Source organism: Rhinatrema bivittatum, chromosome 7, assembly GCF_901001135.1.
Source record: "Rhinatrema bivittatum chromosome 7, aRhiBiv1.1, whole genome shotgun sequence".
In the NCBI taxonomy this organism is placed as follows: Eukaryota; Metazoa; Chordata; class Amphibia; order Gymnophiona; family Rhinatrematidae; genus Rhinatrema; species Rhinatrema bivittatum.
In genome coordinates, this window is record NC_042621.1 from 108,244,377 (window position 1) to 108,268,499 (window position 24,123).

At 43.7% G+C, this 24,123-nt stretch overlaps 1 protein-coding gene across 3 annotated transcripts in view; it reads left to right on the forward strand.

Annotated features, from left to right (window-relative positions):
* The window catches only part of FCSK (fucose kinase), a 151,931-nt gene that overhangs the window by 17,773 nt on the left and 110,035 nt on the right, over positions 1–24,123 (forward strand). For all 3 annotated transcript variants that reach the window (XM_029608908.1, XM_029608910.1, XM_029608909.1), the window contains exons 3-4: positions 5,810–5,961; positions 9,550–9,600. In XM_029608908.1, coding sequence (XP_029464768.1) covers positions 5,810–5,961; positions 9,550–9,600 — 203 coding nt within the window. The remainder of the gene's footprint in view (positions 1–5,809; positions 5,962–9,549; positions 9,601–24,123) is intronic.

Sequence of the window (24,123 nt, forward strand, 5' to 3'; positions counted from 1 at the left end):
ACAAAAGCTTCTTAATGCAAATAAAAAATTTTATTAATTGAAAACTGTTACATGCTATATTAATACCTTGTTATAAAACTGGATAGGCAACAAGTGGCCTATACAGGAAGCAAAGAATCAAACTGATTAATAAAATTAATCTATTGCTATACTCACAATTAAGTACACAGGTCAATGAAAGAAACAGCTTTGCTTAGTTATTCCTCTTTTCCATCAATTTTTTTAGGTTTCATAATATGCACTGCAAGCAGGAAAGTGTATTGCTCTAAATCAGCTCATGATTGCTCCATACCTACACTCAGGGTCACATTTTTCCTTATCATGCCAACTGTCACTGTGGCCTAGTTTCTCTTCCCCTTATCAGCTCCTAGCACGCACGTCCTTGGCTTCACAGATTTATTTTCGTACTCAGAAACATAGCCTCATTTTTCCTGTTTATTCTCTTTCTCAATTTAAACTTTGAATTGCTGAAACTGTAAGATCTTTTTGTGCAACTTGTACACGTTGCCCACTGGGTTCAGGTCCAGGTGCCTGGCCCAGACTGGTTCTGGCATCAGCATATTCACAAGTCCAAGGTCAGCATTTCTTCAACTTACAAATTTTTTACAGTCCAAAACGCTTTCACTTAGCCTCCAAACTGCAGATCTTGTACTCTGTAACAGGTCGATACAGTAACGTGCAGTTAAAGATTGCCCGTCTGTAACGTGCTGGGAGCGCACAATACAGACGAGTAAGGCGATCCAGCGATACAGTCTCCAGTTTCACGCGTCCTTAGCGCTTCCTAAAATAGACACATAACCCTTTCCGCACCCAGCATGTAAATGAACGAAAAAGCTGTATAATGAAGGAATTAGCTATTCCCCTCCGATACTGTAATGGGCGCTGATACTATCTCCTCAGTAACCCGCTGTTTTGCCGCGGCCTTAACGTGTTAGTTTACCACCTCCCCCTAGTAGGAGTTAGTGTAGTGTAGTGTAGTGTAAAAAACATTGCTTACCCGCCCTGGTCCCGTCCGGTCTCCGGTCCAGCCTGTCCGGTCTCCAGTGTAGCCCCAGTCCGGTCTCCTGCAGCCCGTCTGGTCCCCTCCTCCCGAAGCAAAAAAAAACAAAAAACGAAAAAGTAGCAAGGCTCGGGCCTGCTACAGCAGTCCCTTCTCCCTTCCTCCCGATTTCGCACGGCCATTCATCCAGGCAGAGGGAACCGGTGGCGAAAACGGCCCACGGTTCCCTCTGCCTGGATGAATGCACGGCCACTGGCAGTGAAGGAATGGCCGTGCGATTTCAGCGCTGAAGGCAGTCACATGCCGTGACTGAAGGCATGTGACTGCCTTCAGCGCTGAAATCGCACGGCCATTCATCCAGGCAGAGGGAACCGGTGGTGAAAACGGCCCACGGTTCCCTCTGCCTGGATGAATGCACGACCACCCGGCTCCCTCCACCTGAATTAATGCGCGCCTGTGCGACCCGGCCTCGTTTGAACACGCGCCCACCCGCCCCCCGGATCCCGCTGCCGCGCCCGCCCAATCGAACACGCGCCTACCTGCCCGCGGCCTCGATCGAACACCCGGCTCCCGCCGCGGCCCGCCGGCCGCCTGGACCCACGCCTCCTGGATGACCGCATGAAAGTGACAGGTATTTAAAATTATTTTTTTTTAACACTCAGGTTTTTACATATTTTTGGTTTGTTTTTTTTTACACTTCCTGGTGCCTGTCATTTCAAATGTCATTTCAAATGTCATTTGAAATGACATTTGAAATGACAGGCACCAGCGCACCCAGGTTACTGTATAGGCGCTGTATTAAGCGCCTATACAGTAAAATGGGTTACGCGAGCATAACCCTTCCCTAACGCTTCACAGCCGCGGCATGCATTTGCATGCAATTAGAAGAGAGTATCGGGGACTTAGTGAAGAGAACTGTGCGTGCGGGGAACGAGGGTGCGCCTGACACTGCCGCACTGTTTCTACCGCGGCCTTACAGGATCGACCTGTATGTCACCCCCCAAACATCCCTTTCTTCCCAGGTCTTCTGTGGCCCCAGAAACAAGTTAGAGGATCTCTTGAAAACTCCCCTGATTATTCACAATCAGGCAGTGCAGTAAGGTGCGTTCAGCCGAAGGCACAGTCGTGCTTACATTTTATACCTGAACAAGCTGTTAAGCGGGCGAGATGTTTGTGCCAAATGCCAGCTAAGTACTGTGTGTGGAGGTGCCAGGATGTGTACTCTTCCCCCTCCACCCTCTCTCCCGTTCCACTCCCCTTGCACCCAATGCTCCCTCTTACTGTCCTGCTGCCCCATCTCCCCAACCCCCTCCCACCTTCCCACTGCTCCTCCTCATCTCTCATTCTCCCAGTGTTCCTCCTTTCTTCCACAGCTCCTCTCCTGCAGCCCCCCTCTCCCCTCATTCTTCCGTTACACTCCCCTTTCCCTCACTGCTCCTCCCCTGCCCAGCACTCTTCTCTTCCTTATTCTCCCACTCCTCCTCCTCCATCTCCTCTGGCCCTCCCTTTCCTCTTACTATTTATTTATTTGTTTGTTTGTTTGTTTTTATAGACCAACATTCACCCAAGGGTAACACGTCGGTTTACATAAATCTAGTGAGATAGTGTGATAACAGGTCATACTATCTTTACATTGAGACATTGTAAAGAGTCAATATCATCTATCCTCTTCCCCCTCCACCCTCTCTCACTTTCCCACTGCTCCTCCTCATCTCTCATTCTCCCACTGTTTTTCCTTTCTTCCACAGCTCCTCTCCTGCAGCCCCTTCCCATTCTATCACCTGCTGGTCCTCTCCTGCAGCCCCCCTCTCCCCTCATTCTTCCATTACACTCCCCTTGCACTCACCGCGCCTCACCCTGCTGCCCAGCACCCTTCTCCTCCTTATTCTTCCACTCCTCCTCCTCCACCTACTGTGGCCCTCCCCTTTCCTCTTACTATCCTCCTTCTTCTAGTCCCTTTACTGTGAGGCCGACGTGCTTTATCGCCCGCGCATGCGCAGCACGTCCCTCAGAGCCGCTTTGTACTGCACATTGAGCTCTGACCGACGTGCTCTGCGGGTCTCTCTCTCTCTCTCTCTCTCTCTCGTGCGCGCCTCACCGCAGCCCTCACACGGCTCCATTTCCTCCCAGCGCCGCTCTGCTCTGACCGCCGTGCTCCGCCCGCCGTGCTCTCTCACCCGCGCGTGCACGGCACATCGGGCAGAGCCGCGCTCTACTGCGCATTTGTGGGCCGTCGGTCAGAGCCCATTTATATTGTAGATACCTTACTGCCGATGCAGCAAGGAGTTTTACGTGCACTAAACACGCGAGTAAAAACTATGCGGGCTGCTTAGCACCCTCGCATGAAAATCCCATGCAAAATGGAGGGCATTAAGCGGGTACCGTCCCGATGCAGAAAGGTGCTCTGGCCTAACGCAGGTTTTGTTAATGCTGGAAACTACTCCATCTCTGTCCAGGAGTAAAAGGTTTCCAGCACTCCGTCCCCGAATCGCATTGCGTGTACCACTGATATATGCCCCATTTGCAGACCTTGTGCTCCTCTGTGGGGAGGGGATCCTGCTTTCCCAATCGGAGGCTGAAAAATACCAGTTGTGGATACAGATACCTACACTTAAAACAAGTGAGTCAGAAGAAAATTGAGGAAATAATGCTGGACCAACAACACTTTAAATTTAAGGCTACACCACTCCTATCTGAAAAACGATTCCCAAAGGAAACATTCTACTCAGACTTTGGAATGAAATCCCAGTCGATGAGCACTGGGAGTTGCAATTACCCAAATGACTTAGAAAAAAAAAACATAATTCCAAACTTGAATATTTTAAAATCGATGTCCTTGCCAAATTGTCAGCATCTTCTAGTATTGCTTCTCATTTATCAGAGGCCTGTGGTGATCCTCTCCCCCCTCCCCACCGAGTTAAAATGCTCATTCATCATGTGCCGAATGCTCATTTCTAACTCCTGATGCATTAGAATGGTATTAGCTTACTGCATTGGGAATTAAAAAAAAAAATAAAGTAGCTTGTCAGCGAGGAAACTGTGTGCTGAATTTCAGTACATGGGTTCAATGCACAGCTTTCTGCATCAGCCTGAATGTTTGCAGAAAAATGGTCCAAGAAAACTTCTTCCCCCCTTCCTTCGTGCAGGCTGTTGAAATTTCCATTCTGGCTTGCACTGGAGCCCCGAGACAGGAACACCGCCTCTGTTCGGCTCCCGGCACAGCTCTTGTTCACTTGCTTCAATTCCCAAAACTTGTTTCAGACTCTCTTCTGTGTGCCAGTGAACGTAGCAGCTCCAAATTCCAATTACCTCAACTCTCCAAAGATGCTAAAAAAAAAAAAAATGTTTTTTTCAAAATCTCCACTCTTTTTGTCTTAAGGGAGGCAGTTGTATACGCTCAGATTTTCCATCCCCTTTAGGGGAAGAACTATCCTGTCACTCAGGCAACTTTGACATACACCCCTTGTATTTCCTCTGAACCTTCTTACCTAATAATTCCCCATCTTAAAAGATAGGAGGACACTTCAAAACACCTCTGACCCCTTAATGCATCCTCCAAGATGGAAGATTCTACAGTTTTTCTTTTTATTTATAATTTTAGAGACCATTGTACAATAATAAAATTGTATGTTCACAAATTGGGATACAGTAATATCTTATCGAACAAAAATATACAACATTGTATGAATCACCACAATGTACAATAAAAACGTCTCAGTTGTAAGACCAGAACACATTTTTGTCTTTATTTCCTTAAACCCCACCTGCATCCCCCAGTTTTAACACACAGGCCTAATCCATTACACTGGTAGTTCACCTAGAGTGGCCAAGAATGACCACAGACAAAACTGGTTACTTTTTCAATCCAGAGAATAAAGAGCCTCATGCAAATACACAACACTCAAACCACTTCAAATGCTGCAAAATGCCACCGCTAGAATCCTTACGAAACATCACCCCCATCCTAAAAGACCTACATTGGCTACCCATTCATTTTAGAATACACTTCAAGACCCTAACAACCATACACAAATATCGACACAATCAAAACGCCTACAGACTCTACCCTTCCCTACACTATCAAACCCCACGCAGGTCAACTAGATCCGCCAACAACTGAACCCTACCTATCCCCTCACCCAAAATCACACACATCAACTCGACCCAAGAACGAGCACTATCACTAGCAGGTCCCTCAATTTGGAACGCAATGCCCCTGGATCTCAGGCTAGAATCAAACACACATTAATTTAAAAAAAACAAACTGAAAACATGGCTGTTTAAACAAGCCTTCCAATAGCGCCCACCCACTCCAGATCTTCCACAGAAACCTATACCCCCCCCCAACAGCCATGATACAAACGTTTTTCTTTTTTAACCCTTACCCCTACTACTGCCTGTCAACTACCCCCATCCCTTGGTTAAAATCCACTGTTCCAGTTTCCTATCTCCAAACTAACTCTATAATTTGATCTGTATCTCTTATGTATAGTTTGAATCGTTCATTTTCAAAACTGTTCGCTTTAAACAAATGTTATCATGTAACTTCCTTTTCACCGTTCCATTGTTTCATTGTTAAACCGATGTGATGTGTATACGAATGTCGGTATATAAACATTTATAAATAAATAATTGCTAGTGCAGATGTTTCACTCTGTTGCTCGGTCTCATGCGTAGGGATAGTCTATGATATGTAGTGCCCTGTGCTTTATTAATGCTTATAGTATGCTTAGAACCAGATGCCACCATCTGGCTGATCGGCTATTACACAGTGATGCATTGAATAATTTTTCTTTTTTTTTGCTTTAGAACTTGAATTGCGGCAGAAGAGGGGAACTATTGGTGCAGGTACCCTCCTTCTCACTGTAGAGGACCCCAAGGCTCATGTTGGCAGTGGCGGGGCCACCCTTAATGCCCTTTTAGTGGCAGCTGAGCACCTGAGTGCCAAGGCTGGTTACACGGTGAGTGCAAGAATCTTGTACTTCCAGTGATATGTGAATCCGCTATCGGCTTCCACTCTGCAGTAGGAACAGTGGTGCTTGAAGTAGCAGTATCTCAGATACAGGCTGATTAAAAAAAAAAACAACAAACTGCGGGAGAGCCGTCGCTCCTAGGCGAGCGCCCGCTCTCCCAACGTGCGCCCAGGCACCTCTCCTGGGCGCGTGATTCTTTATTTAAATTAGTGCCGGCGCTAATAAGTAGGCGGTGGCTGTTAGCTATCTGACAACTGATGCTTTATTTTACCGGCGTCGGTTGTCAAACCTGCTGACAGTCACGGGTTCGGAAAATGGACGCTGGCAAAATTAAAGTGTTCATTTTCCAGGCCGCGGGCAGATTTTTTTTTTTTTTTTTTAATTTTTGGGGCCTCCTACTTAATATCGCTATGATATTAAGTCGGAGGTTGTACAGAAAAGCAGTTTTTTTCTGCTTTTCTGTACACTTGCCTGGTGCCGTCTGAAATTAACGCCTGCCTTTGGGTAGATGTTAATTTCTGAGAATGTGTGGCTTGGCCAAATGGAGGCTAAACGTTGTGCTCGGCCGAGCACACCATTCTGTATCGGCCTGATAGAGAGAGTGAGGATTTGATGCCTGAAATTCTGATCCAGGAAGTTAGATACTGACATTCTGCAACTGAGGTTTCTTTGACTGTCCCTCATCACAGCAGCTGAGTTTTTTATTCTCTGCCCTTCCTTTTCTCTCACTCAAATTATAAAATATTACATACATAAAATGTTGCCCCTGAGATATTCTTGTTGGTTCAGATGTAGGAGAACTTGGCTTTCTGCTGACGTCTGCTAGAAGGTGAGGGGTGCTGGAAATCATCAGTGATAATAGCATCTGTAATACTTTTATTTTAGAAAGGCAAATCTGGCTACAAGAGCACGGGAAGTTTACACATGCCACATATTTTGTTGTAAAGGGAACCCCAGTGCTGTGTGCTTTAAAACTCTCTTCTCTGTGGCAGAGCTTTCAGTACAAGGGGTCTATTTACTGAAGAGCATTAAAATTGGTGGCTTCACATGGTGTCAGAAACTGATGAGATGCAGATTGAGTCTATGTTAAAATGGCCGTGTTAAATGGAACGTGACCATTTTAATACTGTTGCGATCTGTATGGTCTCTTGCAGCCTGGCACTAACTGACCAAGTGATGCTGGTCCAGTTAACATGGCTGGAGGGGACCCAGCGTGGGTGAAGGAGGGGCACAAACACAGTGATCTCTAGTGACTTGACCCCTTCCTTCCCCTCCCAACTGATGGCCGACACCCATTCCCCATGGAATTTCACAACCCACCCACATCCTCCCCCCTTAAGAACATAAGAACATGCCATATTGGGTCAGACCAAGGGTCCATCAAGCCCAGCATCCTGTTTCCAACAGTGGCCAATCCAGGCTACAAGTTCCAAAAACTAAGTCTATCCCATGCTACTGTTGCTAGTAATAGCAGTGACTATTTCCTAAGTCAACTTGATTAATAGCAGGTAATGGACTTCTCCTCCAAGAATTTATTCAAACCTTTTTTAAACACAGCTACACTAACTGCACTAACTACATCTTCTGGCAACAAATTCCAGAGCTTAATTGTGCGTTGAGTGAAAAAGAACTTTCTCCGATTAGTTTTAAATGTGCTACATGCTAACTTCATGGAGTACCCCCAGTCCTTCTATTATTTGAAAGTGTAAATAACTGATTCACATCTACCCGTTCTAGACCTCTCATGATCTTAAAGACCTCTATCATATCCCCCCTCAGCCATCTCTTCTCCAAGCTGAACAGCCCTAACCTCTTCAGCCTTTCCTCATAGGGGAGCTGTTCCATCCCCTTTATCATGTTGGTCGCCCTTCTCTGTACCTTCTCCATCGCAACTATATCTTTCTTGAGATGCGGTGACCAGAATTGTACACAGTATCCAGAAGTAGCAGGAGGAGGACAGTGGCTTATCTTGCTCTTGTCACTGGTCTTCACCTGAATGATGGCTTTTGCCACCTTGCAATTTGACATGCATGTGTGGGTCAATACTACAAGGCAGCAGTGCCTCCACTTAGGTGAGGACCGATTGAAATGGCAGGAGCAAAATTGGCCATGCCCCTCTTCCGTTATTTCCAGAATCCTGTGGGAGAGTTGGAAGGGATGGAAGTGCGACGGTCTCCAATACTATGGAAGGGTGGGTGGTTCACAGACTTTTATGTGGAGGGTGAGGGTGTTGGGCCATCCTTTGGGAGAAGGGGGATGGGTGAGCTTCACTTGGTGGTGGCTATATCTCTTGGGGGGAGGGAAGGCCCAGGATACTGCTTCCTCCACAAGGTAACTGCTAGTGAGCCATTACCCACGTATGTTCTGTCCAAAGATGTAATTAAATTTATCACAGCAATGCAACTGAGAAGTAAATTTAATGCACCTTGGCAAATATCATGGTAATCAGCTCATTACCCCAGCTGTGCCATGCATCATCTGCTAACGGTTTCCTGGAATGGACTTCTCAGAGCCGGCTATCTGCAATCATAACTACACAGCTGTCGTTCACTTATCAGCATTCAAAATTCCCAGGTTTCTCTCCTGAGTCACTAGGATTACCCCAAAATGGGACATTACAAGTCAGGTCTATGTCAGCCCAGTTTCCTAGGATCTCACAGCATTTTATTACCCAACAGTACCCTTTTCAGATTTAAACAATAAGCAAAGGCTGTAGGTATTTATAGTTCTAGGTCTGGGTAAGCCTTTTCCCTGTGCCGTCCCATCTGGTTCTCTCTGGCTCCCTCGCTCTGCAGGCCGATCGCCCTGCAGTCTGTAAATCAGGCTCAGCTGCGTCTCCCTCTGTTTTCTAGTTGCCCTGCCACCTCAGGCTGCTTTTAACCTGTGTGAAGCTCCTGCTTCATCACACCCCCAATATTTGCATATTTAAAGTGACAGCCATGTTAGCATTAAAATTTATCCCATTATTTTTAACATGGCTGAATTAAGGGTACTAATGCCACATTAGCAGTATTAGTAGGTGCACATTCCATAATATGCTTTAGCAGCAGATAAGACCCTAAGTCTCCATTTATGCAATGTTCATTTTTTTTGTTCCAAAGACTTCCTTCTGCAGATCAGACTCTTAGGCAGAGGGACATGTAGAATTCTTTTCTGTTTTAACTCTTTGTGTGTGTGTATCTATTCTACTTGTGCCTGTAAAAATACAATTGTATTGGATAAGATGACCTTCAGATTTCTGTTTCAGGAAAGAATACACATAGGTTTAAAAACTCTGAGTGTTGGGATTTTTGGGAGTGAGTTATAGTTTAGGGGTATGCATATATTTACTGGGTCCTAGCAATGTGCAATAGACAAATATTTTTTACAGTGTAAGCTCCAATGCCTCCCTTGCCTGTCCTGATGGACTATTTCACTTCATGTTACCTAATTATTCGAACAGTTTGCAGAAGCAGGTTGTTCTTGGGGCCTGTCCGCAAAGTGATTAATGAGGGAATGGATATTTGCTGGATCTGAACAGCGGAAAGCCTGACTTGGATATTTGATAATTAATGGATCTCCTCTCCGTCTCTCCAGGTGGTCTCCTCCGATGTCCTGCAAAATGCTCATATTCTGATCCTGCACATGGTGAGTGTTCAGGGTGTACATGGTGGGTTGAAAGGGTGAGAGAGGAAATGTGACTCAGCCAGTCCAATAGCTGGATTGTCTTGACTATTCCAGGCTTTTCAAGAAAACAGGCTTTTAGGCTACTGAAATATACAAACCACTTGGGATGCTGAGGCCCCCAAGAACAATTAAATGCTATCAAGACTTGTTTGGGTTACAATATTGAAAAGTATTAAAAAAAAAAAAAATGCTATCAAGAGTGAGATGCAGCAGCAGAACTGTGTGTGTGGGGGTCTCAGTCCTGGAATATTACAGCATGCTTCAGTGCGTGATTGAGCTGTGTATGTGTGTGTGTGTGTGTGTGTGTGTGTGGGGGTCTCAGTCCTGGAATATTACAGCATGCTTCAGTGCGTGATTGAGCTGTGTATGTGTATGTGTGTGTGTGTGTGTGTGTGTATATGTAGGATCTTAATGAATAAAGCGTGTTGCGGGTCACAACCGAGGGACCTTCTCACTTCCACAGAGGAGCAGCCTCCAGCCTGAGGTTACCTGGGGCACCAGTGACTCCATGCCTTTCAGATGTGCAAAAATCGGCATATTGGGCTGGTTGCTCATTTACTGAACGAGATGGTATTTTGACATGGAGCCATCATAACCGAGCAGTATTTTGTTTTTAGTGGGGAGGGCTGAAAAGGATTCGAGCACTCTTTTAGGAGTGGAGGGGATGCTGCTGGCATGATTGGGGCCAGGGAGGAAGGAGTCTTATTGTCTGAGGACAAAAATGCTGTTAAAGCAGCAAGCTGTCAGACTGAAGGAGATTTATGGGCTGGTTAGCGGGGATCTGGTGTTTCATCAGTGGACATACTGTGCTTTATGCTCTGGCAGGGAGCTGAGTGAGAGAGAGGGGGAGATAAGGAGTCAGGATAGAGAAGGGGAGCCAGAGAGCGACACTGAGTGATAGAATGGAAAGATATACACAGAGGCAGTGATCAGCAGAGGGAGGATTATGTAGAAAGATTTACATGGGGGATGATGGGCGGAAAAGACGAAATGGAAGGGATGAAGGGGCATGGAGTCAGAGCAAAAGGAAGAGTATAGAGAGACTAAGTCTGAAAGACTCAGAGAAAAACAATGATGAGGAGGGAGGGAGGATAAAGGCACAGTGAGAGGCTGATGCAATACAGTGCGCTCAGCCAAGTGCACTGTATAACGCTCACTCCGAGGCGGGTTAAATAGGCGCTAATCCACCCCCTAATGCAATAGGGGGATTAGCGCCTATTTAACCCGCGTCGGATGCGGAGTGATTGTAATAGCGCTCATCACATGCAAAAGCGTGTGATTGAGGCTATTACTCATTCACTCCGCATGCAAAAAAATAAATGTGCGTCTCAGACGCACATTTATTGCTCAGCTATTAATGCCTGCCTGGAGCAGGCGTTAATAGTGAGTGCAGGTAAAAGAAATGCAGAAAAGCAGGAAAAAAAATGCTTTTCTGTACTTCTTTTCTTAAGTAAAAAATAAAAAAAAAATAACTCGGTAGACTGCCGAGTTATGAAGACCGCTAGCTTGACCTGCTAGCTTGACCCCCTAATTTGGGTATTCCATGGCGCCCCCCCCCCCCCCTTGCGGGCAATAGGAAAGCAGGCGCTGAAAAGTCAGCGCCCGCTTTCCGCGCTTTATATTGCATCGGCCCCTTGAGATGGAGCCTGCAGGGGAGGGGGAGAAAAGGCTTCAGGGATGGGAGGGATCAGGAAGAAGAGGTACGAGATACAGGACTGAAGGGGGGACTGTGAGACATGGTGCAGTGAGGATGGAGAGAGGGGCGAGATTAGAAAAACCATGGCAGTGAAGGCGGTGAGAGAGAAAAGGGGTGAAAAGAGATGTGTGACAAAGCAGCAGTGAGGGTGAGGGAAGATGAGCAACAGCAGCCAAGACCCCCGGAGGGTGGGAAGCAGGAGAACAAGAAGGGCAAACAAACTTCGTGGTGGAAGAAGAGTTGGAGAGTAAACCAAGAAGCCTGAAAAAGGATAGCGGGCTGGCAGCGGGTGAAGCGGCTGTCCAGTGCATAAGTCCCATTCACATCCAGGCTGATGTGCGAGGCTGAGGGAAGGCCTGATCTGACTCCTGGCCCTTCTCTGGAGCTGGATGCAGAGAGGGTGTGGGAGGAGTCTGTTTTTTTTGTTGTTTTTTTTTAATATTCTGGGCGGGATTTCTTACAACCAGGGTCACAGTGCACTGACCAGTTTTATTTTCACTGTACTTTGGTCTATTCTGTTACACTAGAAGTAATCAGGCAGCTCCATCAGCACCAGTCCTGGGTCCTCGCGTTTCATCCGGAAGACTTTATGGAACTTTACAAAATCCTCTGGCAAAGAATTTTAAGAAAACCAGGACTGGATAAACATACTTTGGCGTTTGTGTAATTATTTGGTCATGTTTAAATTTAGCATTACAGCTCTTCTATTCACTGTCTGTTAGGGTGGCTAACTGGCTCCAGATTTCCAGGACAGGTTATTCCAGTTCTAGTTTTATCCCAAAGCAGACAAGGATTTGTAGTTCTGATTTTCCTGAGGAAAAGACTGGAGCAATGGAAGCAGGGGGAGTAAAACAGCAGGGTTGCCAACTGGCTCCAGATTTTCAAGACGGGCTTATCCAGTCCTGGTTTTATCCCACTGCATGCATGAATTTGCCTTCAACACTACAAATCCATGCATGCAGTGGGATAAAACCAGGACTGGATAAGCCCGTCTTGAAAATCTGGAGCCAGTTGGCAACCCTGCTGTTTTACTTCCCCTGTTTCCATTGCTCCAGTCTTTTTTTTTTTTTTTTCCTTCATTCCCTACCACCACCACTCTTCAAGTCTCCTTCTCTTCCTGTCTCTTTTGCTCCTTTATCTTTCTTGTTCACTGTAGAGCTGGTGAGGCTCAATTCTAGATTTCAGCTAATACTTTCCTGGTAAGGGGAGGTTCTGGAAGAGTGGTGGTGGTATCATTATGTAATAGAGGAGTTCCACTCTCCAAAGGGTGGGGTAGTGAGCATAGTCCCCCCCCCCTCCCCCGCTTCAGGGTCTTCAGGCATTGCAATAGTCAATAGGTGTAATGGTTATCGCTTGAATAGCTTTGCAAAGGTCAGCTTCAGTAAGGAAAGGTTTTAAATTCTGAAGGAGACAGACTTTCCTAAAAGACTTTTTCATAGGCTGCTTTTAATGAGCCCCCAGAGACAGAGATGGATAAATAAGAACTCCCAGATTATGAGCCTGGTAGGAAATTGGAATATTTGAATTATGAAATGTCAAGGTGGAAGGCAGGGCAGCCTAGGGAAGCTGAGACTTGAAGGCCCTTTTTTTTTTTTCTCAGGTTGCGAGCCAGCTTGCTAACAGCTAACCAGCTATTAATTTTTGTAAGATAATTAGAAATTCTGCTCATGGCATCCTGAATAGACAATGCCACTGGAAAATAAAATTGAATGTCATCAGCATAGATTCTGAGGCTGACTAAGCTGGCCCAGGACCTGACAAACTGGGAAAATGTATATGTTAAAGAGGACACCTGAGAGAGCAGATCCCTGTGGCACTCCAGCCTGTAAAATACGAGGAGTCAATTGAGAAGAACCCAAGCGTACACTCTGATATCGATCCTGCAAATAAGAGGAAAACCAATTAGGAACCACAGAAGAAATGGCCTTTGAAGAGAGATGTTTGAGCAGGATAGAATGGTATATAGCGTCAAATGCAGAGGTGATATCTAAAAGCACCAAAAAGAAGGGAGTGCCAGAGTCAAAGCCATAGAGAAATACTTCAGAGTTGGAAATATGAAGGATTCCGGTATTATAGAAAACTCTGAAGTCAAACCTGAGCGTCACAGGAAAAAAAAAATTATTGTAAGTAAAATTGAGCTCTTTTACAACAACCTTCTCGATGACCTTAGAAACAGGGGAAATGAGATGGATTGAAAATGACCCAAACTCTTAGGCTCTAATGAGGGAAGGGGGGTATTTATAACTTTTTATTTTGCAAATTCAGGACACAGTCACAGGTATACAGTACCTCAGAAGGATAACAAATGTCTTACCAGTGAGGAATTTAGGATTTTTGCTGCCCCCTAGACACGGTTGGTGCTCTCTCGCCCCTTTTCCTCCTTCTGGACAAGGGACGACAGAGCAGAGGGTCAGAAGTATAACTTTCTTTGCTCTGCTCTAGGCTTCACCTCCTCCGCTCAAGTCCATAAATGACAGGAGGCGAGGGGATGAAATAGGGAGCAGAGTGGCTTTCCTTTGCTCCCTGTTATGTGCTCTGGTGTCACTCCTGCTCCCGGCACAGGACAAGAGGGAAGGGCCTGGAATAGAGTAGATCATTTTTTCTTTGCTCCATCCCTTGCAGCCTTATCCCTCCCCTCCTCGTCTCTGTACAGAGAGGGAAGGGGCTGGAGCAGGAAACAGAAGGCTGTTCTTTGCCGAGTGAGATTAAGCACAGCTGCCTGCTGTCCCTCCCCCCCGGATATTTGCTGCCCTAGGCACAAGCCTAGTGTGCCTATTGGCAATTCCCGGCCTATGTCTTACAAAGACTGCATAAATAAATAAATACTGTTACAGCAGTGCAGAAGGGTTGACAGAGAAGGATAAATGTGCTGAGGTTCAGTGACAGGGTTAATACTAACTGAGAAAGAGCTCTACGGTTTCAGAGCATGAAGTGCCCAGAGTTTCCCCTCATATAGCTTCATACCCCTCAGGTTTGCTGTTCAAGTGTTGGAAGTTCAATAACTTTATTGCACCAGAAAGAGACTTCTGGGGAGGTCTTCTAGAATTATGCTGTTTGTCAGTCACCCAGTTTGCAGCAAAGGCGAGACCAGTCTTTTGTCGTTTTTAGATAAATCTTGCTTTTACTATCTATTTAATAAACATAAATGTGGAGAGAAAACTATGCTGGACCCCACAATAGCCTCCATCGTTCGTGTAATGCAACCCAATGCAGGTTTTTTTTGTTTTGTTTTTTTGGGACGAACTGAGGCAGTTTTCAGTGAAATAGGTAATCTTCTGGTAAAGCAATATTAACTAAGAGCCTGATTTACTAAGGCATTTCTCCCATTCTGTGTCTATGGGAAATATGCTTAGAAAAATAAGTCTTAAGTTAGCTATAAAGCTAGTGAATCGGAGGGTGTTATTTTCATCAACGCTTTGGAATAAAGCTTCATGGAGCAGAGATTAATCTTCACACTTAAGAACATAAGAAATTGCCATGCTGGGTCAGAGCAAGGGTCCATCAAGCCCAGCATCCTGTATCCAACAGAGGCCAATCCAGGCTACAAGTACCTCGCAATTACCCAAACACTAAGAAGATCCCATGCTACTGTTGCAATTAATAGGAGTGGCTATTCCCTAAGTAAACTTGATTAATAGCAGTTAATGGACTTCTTCTCTAAGAACTTATCCAAACCTTTTTTGAACCCAGCTACACTAACTGCACTAACCAAATCCTCTGGCAACAAATTCCAGAGCTTAATAATGCGTTGAGTGACAGAATTTTCTCCGATTAGTCTTAAATGTGCTACTTGCTAACTTCATAGAATGCCCCCTAGTCCTTCTATTATCTGAAAGTGTAAATAACCGATTCACATCTACTTGTTCAAGACCTCTCATGGTCTTAAAGACCTCTATCATATCCCCCCTCAGCCATCTCTTCTCCAAGCTAAACAGCCTTAACCTCTTCAGTCTTTCCTCATAGGGGAGCTGTTCCATCCCTTTATCATTTTGGTTGCCTTTCTCTGTACCTTCTCCATTGCAACTATATCTTTTTTTGAGATGCGGTGACCAGAACTGTACACAGTATTCAAGGTGCAGTCTCACCATCGAGTGATACAGAGGCATTATGACATTTTCCGTTTTATTAACCATTCCCTTCCTAATAATTCCTAACATTCTGTTTGCCTTTTTGACTGCTGCAGCACATGGAGCCGACGATTTTAATTATTATCCACTATGATGCCTAGATCTTTTTCCTGGGTGGTAGCTCCTAATATGGAACCTAACATCGTGTAACTACAGCAAGGGCTATTTTTCCCTATATGCAACACCTTGCTCTTGTCCACATTAAATTTCATCTGCCATTTGGGTGCCCAATCTTCCAGTCTTGCAAGGTCCTCCAGTAATGTATCACAATCCGCTTGTGATTCAACTACTCTGAATAATTTTGTATCATCCGCAAATTTGATAACCTCACTTGTCGTATTCCTATCCAGATCATTTATATATATATATATTGAAAAGCACCGGTCCAAGTACAGATCCCTGAGGCACTCCACTGTTTACCCTTTTCCACTGAGAAAATTGACCATTTAATCCTACTCTCTGTTTCCTGTCTTTTAACCAGTTTGTAATCCATGAAAAGACATCGCCTCCTATCCCATGACTTTTTAGTTTTCTTAGAAGCCTCTCATGAGGGACTTTGTCAAGCGCCTTCTGAAAATCCAAATACACTACATCTACCGGTTCACCTTTATTCACATGTTTATTAACCCCTTCAAAAAAATGAAGCAGATTTGTTAGGCAAGACTTCCCTTGGGTAAATACATGTTGACTGTGTTCCATTAAACCATGCCTTTCTATATGCTCTACGATTTTGATCTTGAGAATAGTTTCCACTATTATTCCTGGCACTGAAATCAGGCTCACTGGTCTATAGTTACCCGGATAGCCCCTGAAGCCCTTTTTAAATATTGGGGTTACATTGGCCACCCTCCAGTCTTCAGGTACAATGGATGATTTTAATGATAGGTTACAAATTTTAACTAATAGATCAGAAATTTCATTTTTTAGTTCCTTCAGTACCCTAGGATGCATACCATCCAGTCCAGGTGATTTGCTACTCTTTAGTTTGTCAATCTGGCCTACTACATCTTCCAGGTTCACAGTGATTTGGTTCAGTTCGTCTGACTCATCACCTCTGAAAACCATCTCCGGAACTGGTATCTCCCCAACATCCTCATTAGTAAACTCAGAAGCAAAGAATTCATTTAGTCTCTCTGCAATGGCCTTATCTTCCCTAAGAGCCCCTTTAACCCCTCGGTCATCTAATGGTCCAACCGACTCCCTCACAGGTTTCTTGCTTCGGATATATTTAAAAAAGTTTTTATTATGAGTTTTTGTCTCTATGGCCAACTTCATTTCAAATTCTCTCTTCGCCTGTCTTATCAATGTTTTACACTTAACTTGACAATGCTTATGTTTTATCCTATTTTCTTCAGATGGATCCTTCTTCCAATTTTTGAAGGATGTTTTTTTTTGCTAAAATAGCCTCTTTTAACTTACATTTTAGCCATGATGGTAATCGTTTTGTCTTCCTTCCACCTTTCTTAATGCGTGGAACACATATGGACTGCGCCTCTACGATTGTATTTTTAAACAATGTCCATGCCTGTTGAACACTTTTAACCTTTTGCAGCTGCACCTTTCAGTTTTTTTTCTAACTATTTTCCTCATTTTATCAGTTTGCCTTTTGAAAGTTTAGTGTTAGAGCTGTAGATTTACTTATTGTCCCCCTTCCAGTTATGAGTAGGGATGTGAATCGGTACCGGACTCGTTTCCGGTATCGAATTCAGGTAAAAACCGCGGGAAATCTTCATTCCCCTGATTCTTACCCGTTTTTAATCAGCTGTGTCATGCTGAAAAAAAAAAAAAGCACCCCGACCCTTTACATTTAATTCTTTCGCATCCCCCTCCAAAAAATTTTTAAAGTACCTGGTGGTCCAGCGGGGGTCCGGTGAGCGATTTCCTACTCTTGGGCCGTCGGCTGCCACTAATCAAAATGGCGCCGATGGCCCTTAGCATGTGACAGGGTATCCGTGCCATTGGCCGGCCCCTGTCACATGGTAGGAGCAATGGATGGCGCGGGCCATCCATTTGTACCCTGATATACCGCTGTTCCATTGGTTATCCTCCTTCCACCAAGTCTCCTTGATGCCAATTATGTCAATCTCATCATTTGCTGCTATTCACTCTAACTCTCCCATCTTACTTCTTAGACTTCTGGCATTGGCATACAGACATTTCAAAGTGTGTTTTTTGTTTGTATTAACAACCTGCTTTTCAGTTGTTAGGGATAATTTGGAAATCATTAGCTACGGTGATTTTTTACATATAGGCACATGGGCTACGTTTGCTTTAATTGGAACCTCTCTGTTGGGATGCCCTAACTCTCCTGTTTCATTAATATCCTTCAAGGATACATTTCTCCGAACCATGCACTGCTGAGTGACTGTCGACTTTCCCCCTTGTTCTAGTTTAAAAGCTGCTCTATCTCCTTTTTGAAAGTTAGTGCCAGCAGCTTGGTTCCACTCTGGTTAAGGTGGAGCCCATCCTTTTGGAAAAGTCTCCCCCCTTCCACAAAAGTTCCCCAGTTCCTTACAAACCTGAATCCCTCTTCCCTGCACCATTGTCTTATCCATGCATTGAGACTCTGGAGCTCTGCCTGCCTCTGGTGACCTGCACGTGGAACAGGAAGCATTTCAGAGAATGCCACCCTGGAGGTTCTGGATTTCAGCTTCCTACCTAAAATCCTAAATTTGGCTTCCAGAACCTCTCTCCCACATTTTCCTAAGTCGTTGGTGCCCACATGTACCATGACAGCTGGCTCCTCCCCAGCACTGTCTATAATCCTATCTAGGTGACGCGTGAGGTCTGCCACCTTCGCACCAGGCAGGCAAGTTACCAGGCGTCCACAATTATTGTCAAAATTTCAGTTAAAGATGTTAATTTGAATGACTCCCAAAGTGGTTCTATAATCACAGCATCTTCACAAGTTTGTTATTCAAGCAAGGAAGATTCAGAATCAAGAAAAGTAGGAGATCATTTGTGAAACCTGTCTCTGAAATGCTGAACAGTTTCTTTGTCGGTAACTACACTGGATACTCTGGTGAAGTGTTCCAACAAAAGAGTTTACTGTAGAAAATCCCCAGTGGTTTATCATTTGGCACTAGTACATGTTCTCAAATCTAGTCAAATCTCTATCCCAATGAGAATAAGATAAAGATATAGTTCAAAGGTTTCAGGAAATAGCCTGTATGCAAAGCCTTTGATACTATTTCCTATCATTTCCTATGCACAGATCTAAAACCTTTTAACCCTAATCACATCAAGAGATTCTATCTAGATATGCTAAGTAACACGCAGATATCAAGCACTGTGAAGCAAGAACAGGAAGTAATACCATATAAGGACAAGGAGGGAATATTGGGGTGAGAAAGATAAGTGTATAAAGTTGTGCTCCACAGGGAAACATTTGGCTGGCATCTTTTTTTTCTGCTGCTTTGCTGGCAGCAGGCAGAGACTAGATGCCAGTTCCTACAGAACTCTTTGTACTTTATTTGCTTTTAAAGAAGGCTTCTGTAGTTTTTTCTTTTACTCCTCTCAATAATAAAAGTTCTTTACTTATAAGAAGACTTCCTAAGTTGTTATTTAAGAAAAACCGGATTAACACCATTCACAGTCCTAATTCTCTTGACGAGAGTCTCTCAAGGTGGCTGGCATTAAGATAAACTCTCCTCCCAAGGTTTGGAAGATAGGCTCTTAGCAAGGCAAAGGGTACACTATCCACAGTGGGTTTCTTTTCCCAAGATGAAGAAAAAAAATACCTAGAGAAAATGCCTCACACTAAGCACACTGAATGTTTCTAGCTCTCTCTTACCTGGCCCGACTCAACAGAGGATCGAAGAGTTCTTCGGTGCGACACCAGTTTTTGCTCCCGATGTGGCTGCTGCAGAGAAGGACGTGGAGCAGAAGCCTAGCCGACGAGATCTCCCTTAGCCTGGGAGCACCAGTAACACAGTCTCCTCCAAGGCTTGGATCTTCAGTTCCAGCAATGACTTTGGAGAACATCCAAGGGAGTTTATTGGAGCCGGGCTATCAGCTAGAGGCTGAAGGAGGATTTGCTATTTCATCTGTGATATCTGTGGTAGCACAGACTGTGGAGAAGGTTCCCGCTATAGGGGACCTTAGTATGATCTCTCCCACATCCGCTGATTCGAAGGAGTCTCTCCGTATTGGGCTCGGCATGAGTTCTCCTTGGACTGATGGAGATGAAATAACTGCCCAGGTTGGTAAATTTAAACTAACTAAACCATCTATTATTACCCTGGAAGTGCTTTGGAAAGCATTGTTTAGTTTGGAAAAGTCTATTTCTACATTAACAACTGTGGTATTGGAAACTAATAACTCTTTCAAGCAGAATTCAACTACTTTCTCTATTCAAGAAACCAAGATTTCAAATTTAGACTCTCGACTAACTGTCATGGAAAAAGTTCAGTAACATCTAACTCAGTCTGATTTAATATATTCTAATAAGATTGAGAATATTGAGAATGCTCTACGCTCTTTAAATTTGAAGGTACTCAACTTTCCAGTTATTAAAGATCTTGCTCCTGCCGAATTGTTTAGGAACTAAGTTTCCCAAATTCTCAAAATTCCGGGTATGCCTGTAATTACCAAAGCTTATTTTCTCCCTCAAGTTTAGTCTGAGGAAGCTCATGATGATAATCTCCCTTCTGGAACACTATTGGATCTGACAGACTTTCTTCAAAACTCTCAAGAAGTTGAAATTACACATCTAGGGACATTGTTAGTTACATTTGCCTTTTCTTCCGATAGAGATAATGTTCTACATTCCTTTTTTCGTAATCGTTCTTCATTATTTTATGGTCAAAAGATATGGGTTTACCATGATCAACAAGGGTTACCCAACTCTGCTGGAAGAAATTTATTTCATTATGTCCCAAGGTACAGTCCAAGGGGGGTAAATTCATACCGGTACTTCATTTTCCTTGTAAATGTTTGTTTAGATATAATAATGCCAATTATATTTTTTTCAAAGCATTTCAACTTCGGGGACCTTTAGATTCCCCATTGTAATAGACTTGGCGTGTACAATGTAACTGGTGGTTTTTCTCAGTGTTTCTTTTTCTTTAATACCTCAGGGATTACTCTGCTTCGCTTTCTCTTGTCCCCTCATTTTCTTAAAATTTATGGGGTTATACATTTATTTCTTAGATGATATTTTGTGCTTTTTTTTTTCTCTGTTTTTTTTTGTCTACCTCATTTTTCTAGACAAGGTGTTCCTTGTATTTGTTTTTGAAATTGCATACAAATAAAATAAAAAATAAAAAAAACCTAAGGTCACAGATGCTTATAAACAGGCTAGTAAAATGGGCAATACAATAGTAATGGGAGACTTCAGTTATCCAAGTATTGATTGGGTAAATGTCACATTCAAGACATGCAAGAGAGGTAAAACTCCTAGATGCCTTCAATGACTGCTTCATGCAACAGTTGGTCATGGAACCTATGAGAGGTGGAACAAGAGATAAAGGTGGTGGATCCACTTGACAACAGGGATCATAATGTAATACAATTTGACATAATTACTGAAGATTGATTATTAAGGAAACTATTACCACACCATTGAATTATAAAAAAGGGAGACTATGATAAGATGAAGAAATGTGTTAGAAAAAAACTAAAAAGAGCAATTCATAAGGTTAAAAACTAGCAGGAGGCATAGAAACTGTTTAAAATTAACGTCCTCAAGGCCCAGAAAAATGTATTCCATGTATTAAAAAAGGGTGAAGAAAAATCAAACGACTGCTGGTGTGGTTTAATAGTAATGTGAAAGAGGCAATTAAAGCTAAAAGCCTTAAAGCCATATTCAAAATATGGAAAGCAGATTCAAATGAGGAAAATAGGAAAGAGCATAAGCACTGACAAGTTAGATAGATATAAAAAAATGTAAGCAAGTTAAGCAAATTTGAAAAAACAATTGCCATAGAGGTAAAAGCAAGTAATATAAACTCTTTTTTTTCCCAAGTACATTTGAAACAAAAAAGCCTGTAAGGGAATCAGTTGGGCTGCTAGATGACCAAAGGATTAAAGAGATGCTCAGGGAGGAGAAGGAAATAGCAGAAAAACTAAATTAATTTTTTCTCTGTCTTTACTGAGGAGGATTTCAGGGTCATACTCACACTGGGAAAACTTTTAATGGTGATGATTATGAGCCAACTAAATGAAATCTCTGTGAAACTGGAGGATGTAATAAATCAGATTGACAGACTAAAGAATAAAAAATCACTGGAACTGGATGGTTTTCACCCCAAAGTTATTGAACTCAAACATGAAGTTGCTGACCTGTTTCTGGTGATTAGCAACCATTCATTTAAAACAGCCATGGTACCAGAAGACTGGAGGGTGGCCAATGTGATGCCAATTTTTAAAAAGAGCTCCGGGATGATATGGGAAATTATAGAGCAGTGAGCTTGATGTCCATGATGGACAAAATGGTAGAAGTTATTCTTAAAAACAAAATAGCTTACCACATAGATACATATGATTTAATGAGGGAGAGACAACATGGTTTATGCAAAGGGAAGTCTTGCCATACCAGTTTACTAGATTTTTTTGACAGTGTAAATAAGCATGCATATAAATGTGAACTGGTTGATATAAGAACATGCCTATACTGGGTCAGACCAAGGGTCCATCAAGCCCAGCATCCTGTTTCCAACAGTGGCCAATCCAGGCCATAAGAACCTGGCAAGTACCCAAAAACTAAGTCTATCCCACTGTTGCTAGTAATAGCAGTGGCTATTTTCTAAGTCAACTTAATAGCAGGTAATGGACTTCTCCTCCAAGAATTTATCCAATCCTTTTTTTAAACACAGCTACACTAACTGCACTAACCACATCCTCTGGCAACAAATTCCAGAGTTTAATTGTGCGTTGAGTGAAAAAGAACTTTCTCCGATTAGTTTTAAATGTGCCACATGCCACAAGCCGCACATTTTACTTTCAGAAATTAGCGTCTACCCAAAGGTAGGCGCTAATTTCTCCGGGCACCCTCCGACTTAATATCATGGCAATATTAAGTTGGAGGTCCCAAAAGTTAAAGTAAAAAAAAATAGAAAAAAAAATTGAAATAGGCCTTGGGTTGAAAACCGGACGCTCAATTTTGCTGGCGTCCGGTTTCCGAACCCGTGGCTGTCAGTGGGCTCGAGAACCGATGCCGGCAAAATTGAGCATCGGCTGTCAAACCCGCTGACAGCTGCCGCTCCTGTCAAAAAAGAGGCGCTAGGGACGCTCTAGTGTCCCTAGCGCCTCTTTTTACCGCCGGCCCTAATTTTAATAAATTAAAATACTGTATCGCGCGTACAGGAGAGTGGCCTGTGCGCATGCCTGGAGAGCGCTTGCCTGCTCTCCCGCGATTTTACTGTATCGGTCCGATAATGGGGTTCAAAAGAGGATTGGACGAGTTCCTGAAGGAAAAGTCCATAAACAGTTATTAGTCAGGAGGTCTTGGGAAAGCCATCACTTATCCCTGGGAGTGAGGTGAGTGTCGGACTTTAGTCTGACACAGCATGGCACTTCTTATGCTCTGCCAGAGTCCAACTCACTCTAGTCCTCTCTCTGTTCCTGGGTGGAGATTTGGATGAGGTCTCCAACTGAATCCCCTTTCCACTCCCCTCTCTCCTCTCATAAGTTGAAAATGGACCTCTCAGTCTGAAAGTCCCAAAATACAGCAAACAAGCAAATCCTTCAATCCCATCTCCCAGGCAGGACGGCAAAACCCTCCCAACACAAAAAGGGTCACTCACATCTTCTAAAAAAAACCCCAAACAAACCAGGACTACTTTTTTTGTGGCTGGTCACTGCTGTCTTTCCTCTTATCATAAGAAAAAGGAAAAGCAGGTCTACCTGTCCCTGTCTTCCAGGCAGGGGAACAATCCTCCTGAAGCCAGGCATAGTTCAAAAACTGCCTTCCAAAAACAATTGCTCACAAAACTGAGACAATCCTTTCCAGACTGTTGGATACTAAATAGGGATGTGTCTCTTGTCTTCTCTTATGTATCTGACATAGAGTTGGAGACTGGGGAAGTTTAAAACTTAACCCTCTTCCTTCTTCAAAACCCAAGTGCCACAGCATTCTATATCTAGAAGTTTCCTCTTCCAAAAGGGAAAAGGCATCTTCTAAAGGGAAAAGGCATCTTCTAAAGGGAAAAGGCATCTCGCTAAGAAGACTGAAGGAAAAACCAGGTATTTGTTTTTGTATACACTGAGAAGAGGATTTCCTGGATTCTGGAGGGCTTAAGTTGAAGAGGAGAATGGAATTAAGGGTCAGTGGGCTATTTGCTGATGGGGAAATCAAGGTGCATGAGGAATCCTTTTTGGATACTCTGACCTAGAACAGAACTGTGTGCTATTGGTTTTTTTTATATTATTGGATGACCTAAATTTTTAGTGACATCTTTTTTTAATGTTTTGGAACAGAATTTTTGGTGGGCTGTATATGTATTTATTTAGTTTTTGTATTGAGTGTGATCCCCTGGATTTACAGTGGAATTCCAGCCCACATAGCACGAATCCCTGCTTTTCCAGGCACTTCCCCAAGTGGGTCAGTACTCAGCAATCTCTGAAGTGTGATCCCCTTGCAAAGGGGTCAGGGGGTGGGGCTTATTACTTTTCTCCTTCCTCTTCCTGGCTTTCTTCCTCTTTCCTCGCCTCTTCCCCACA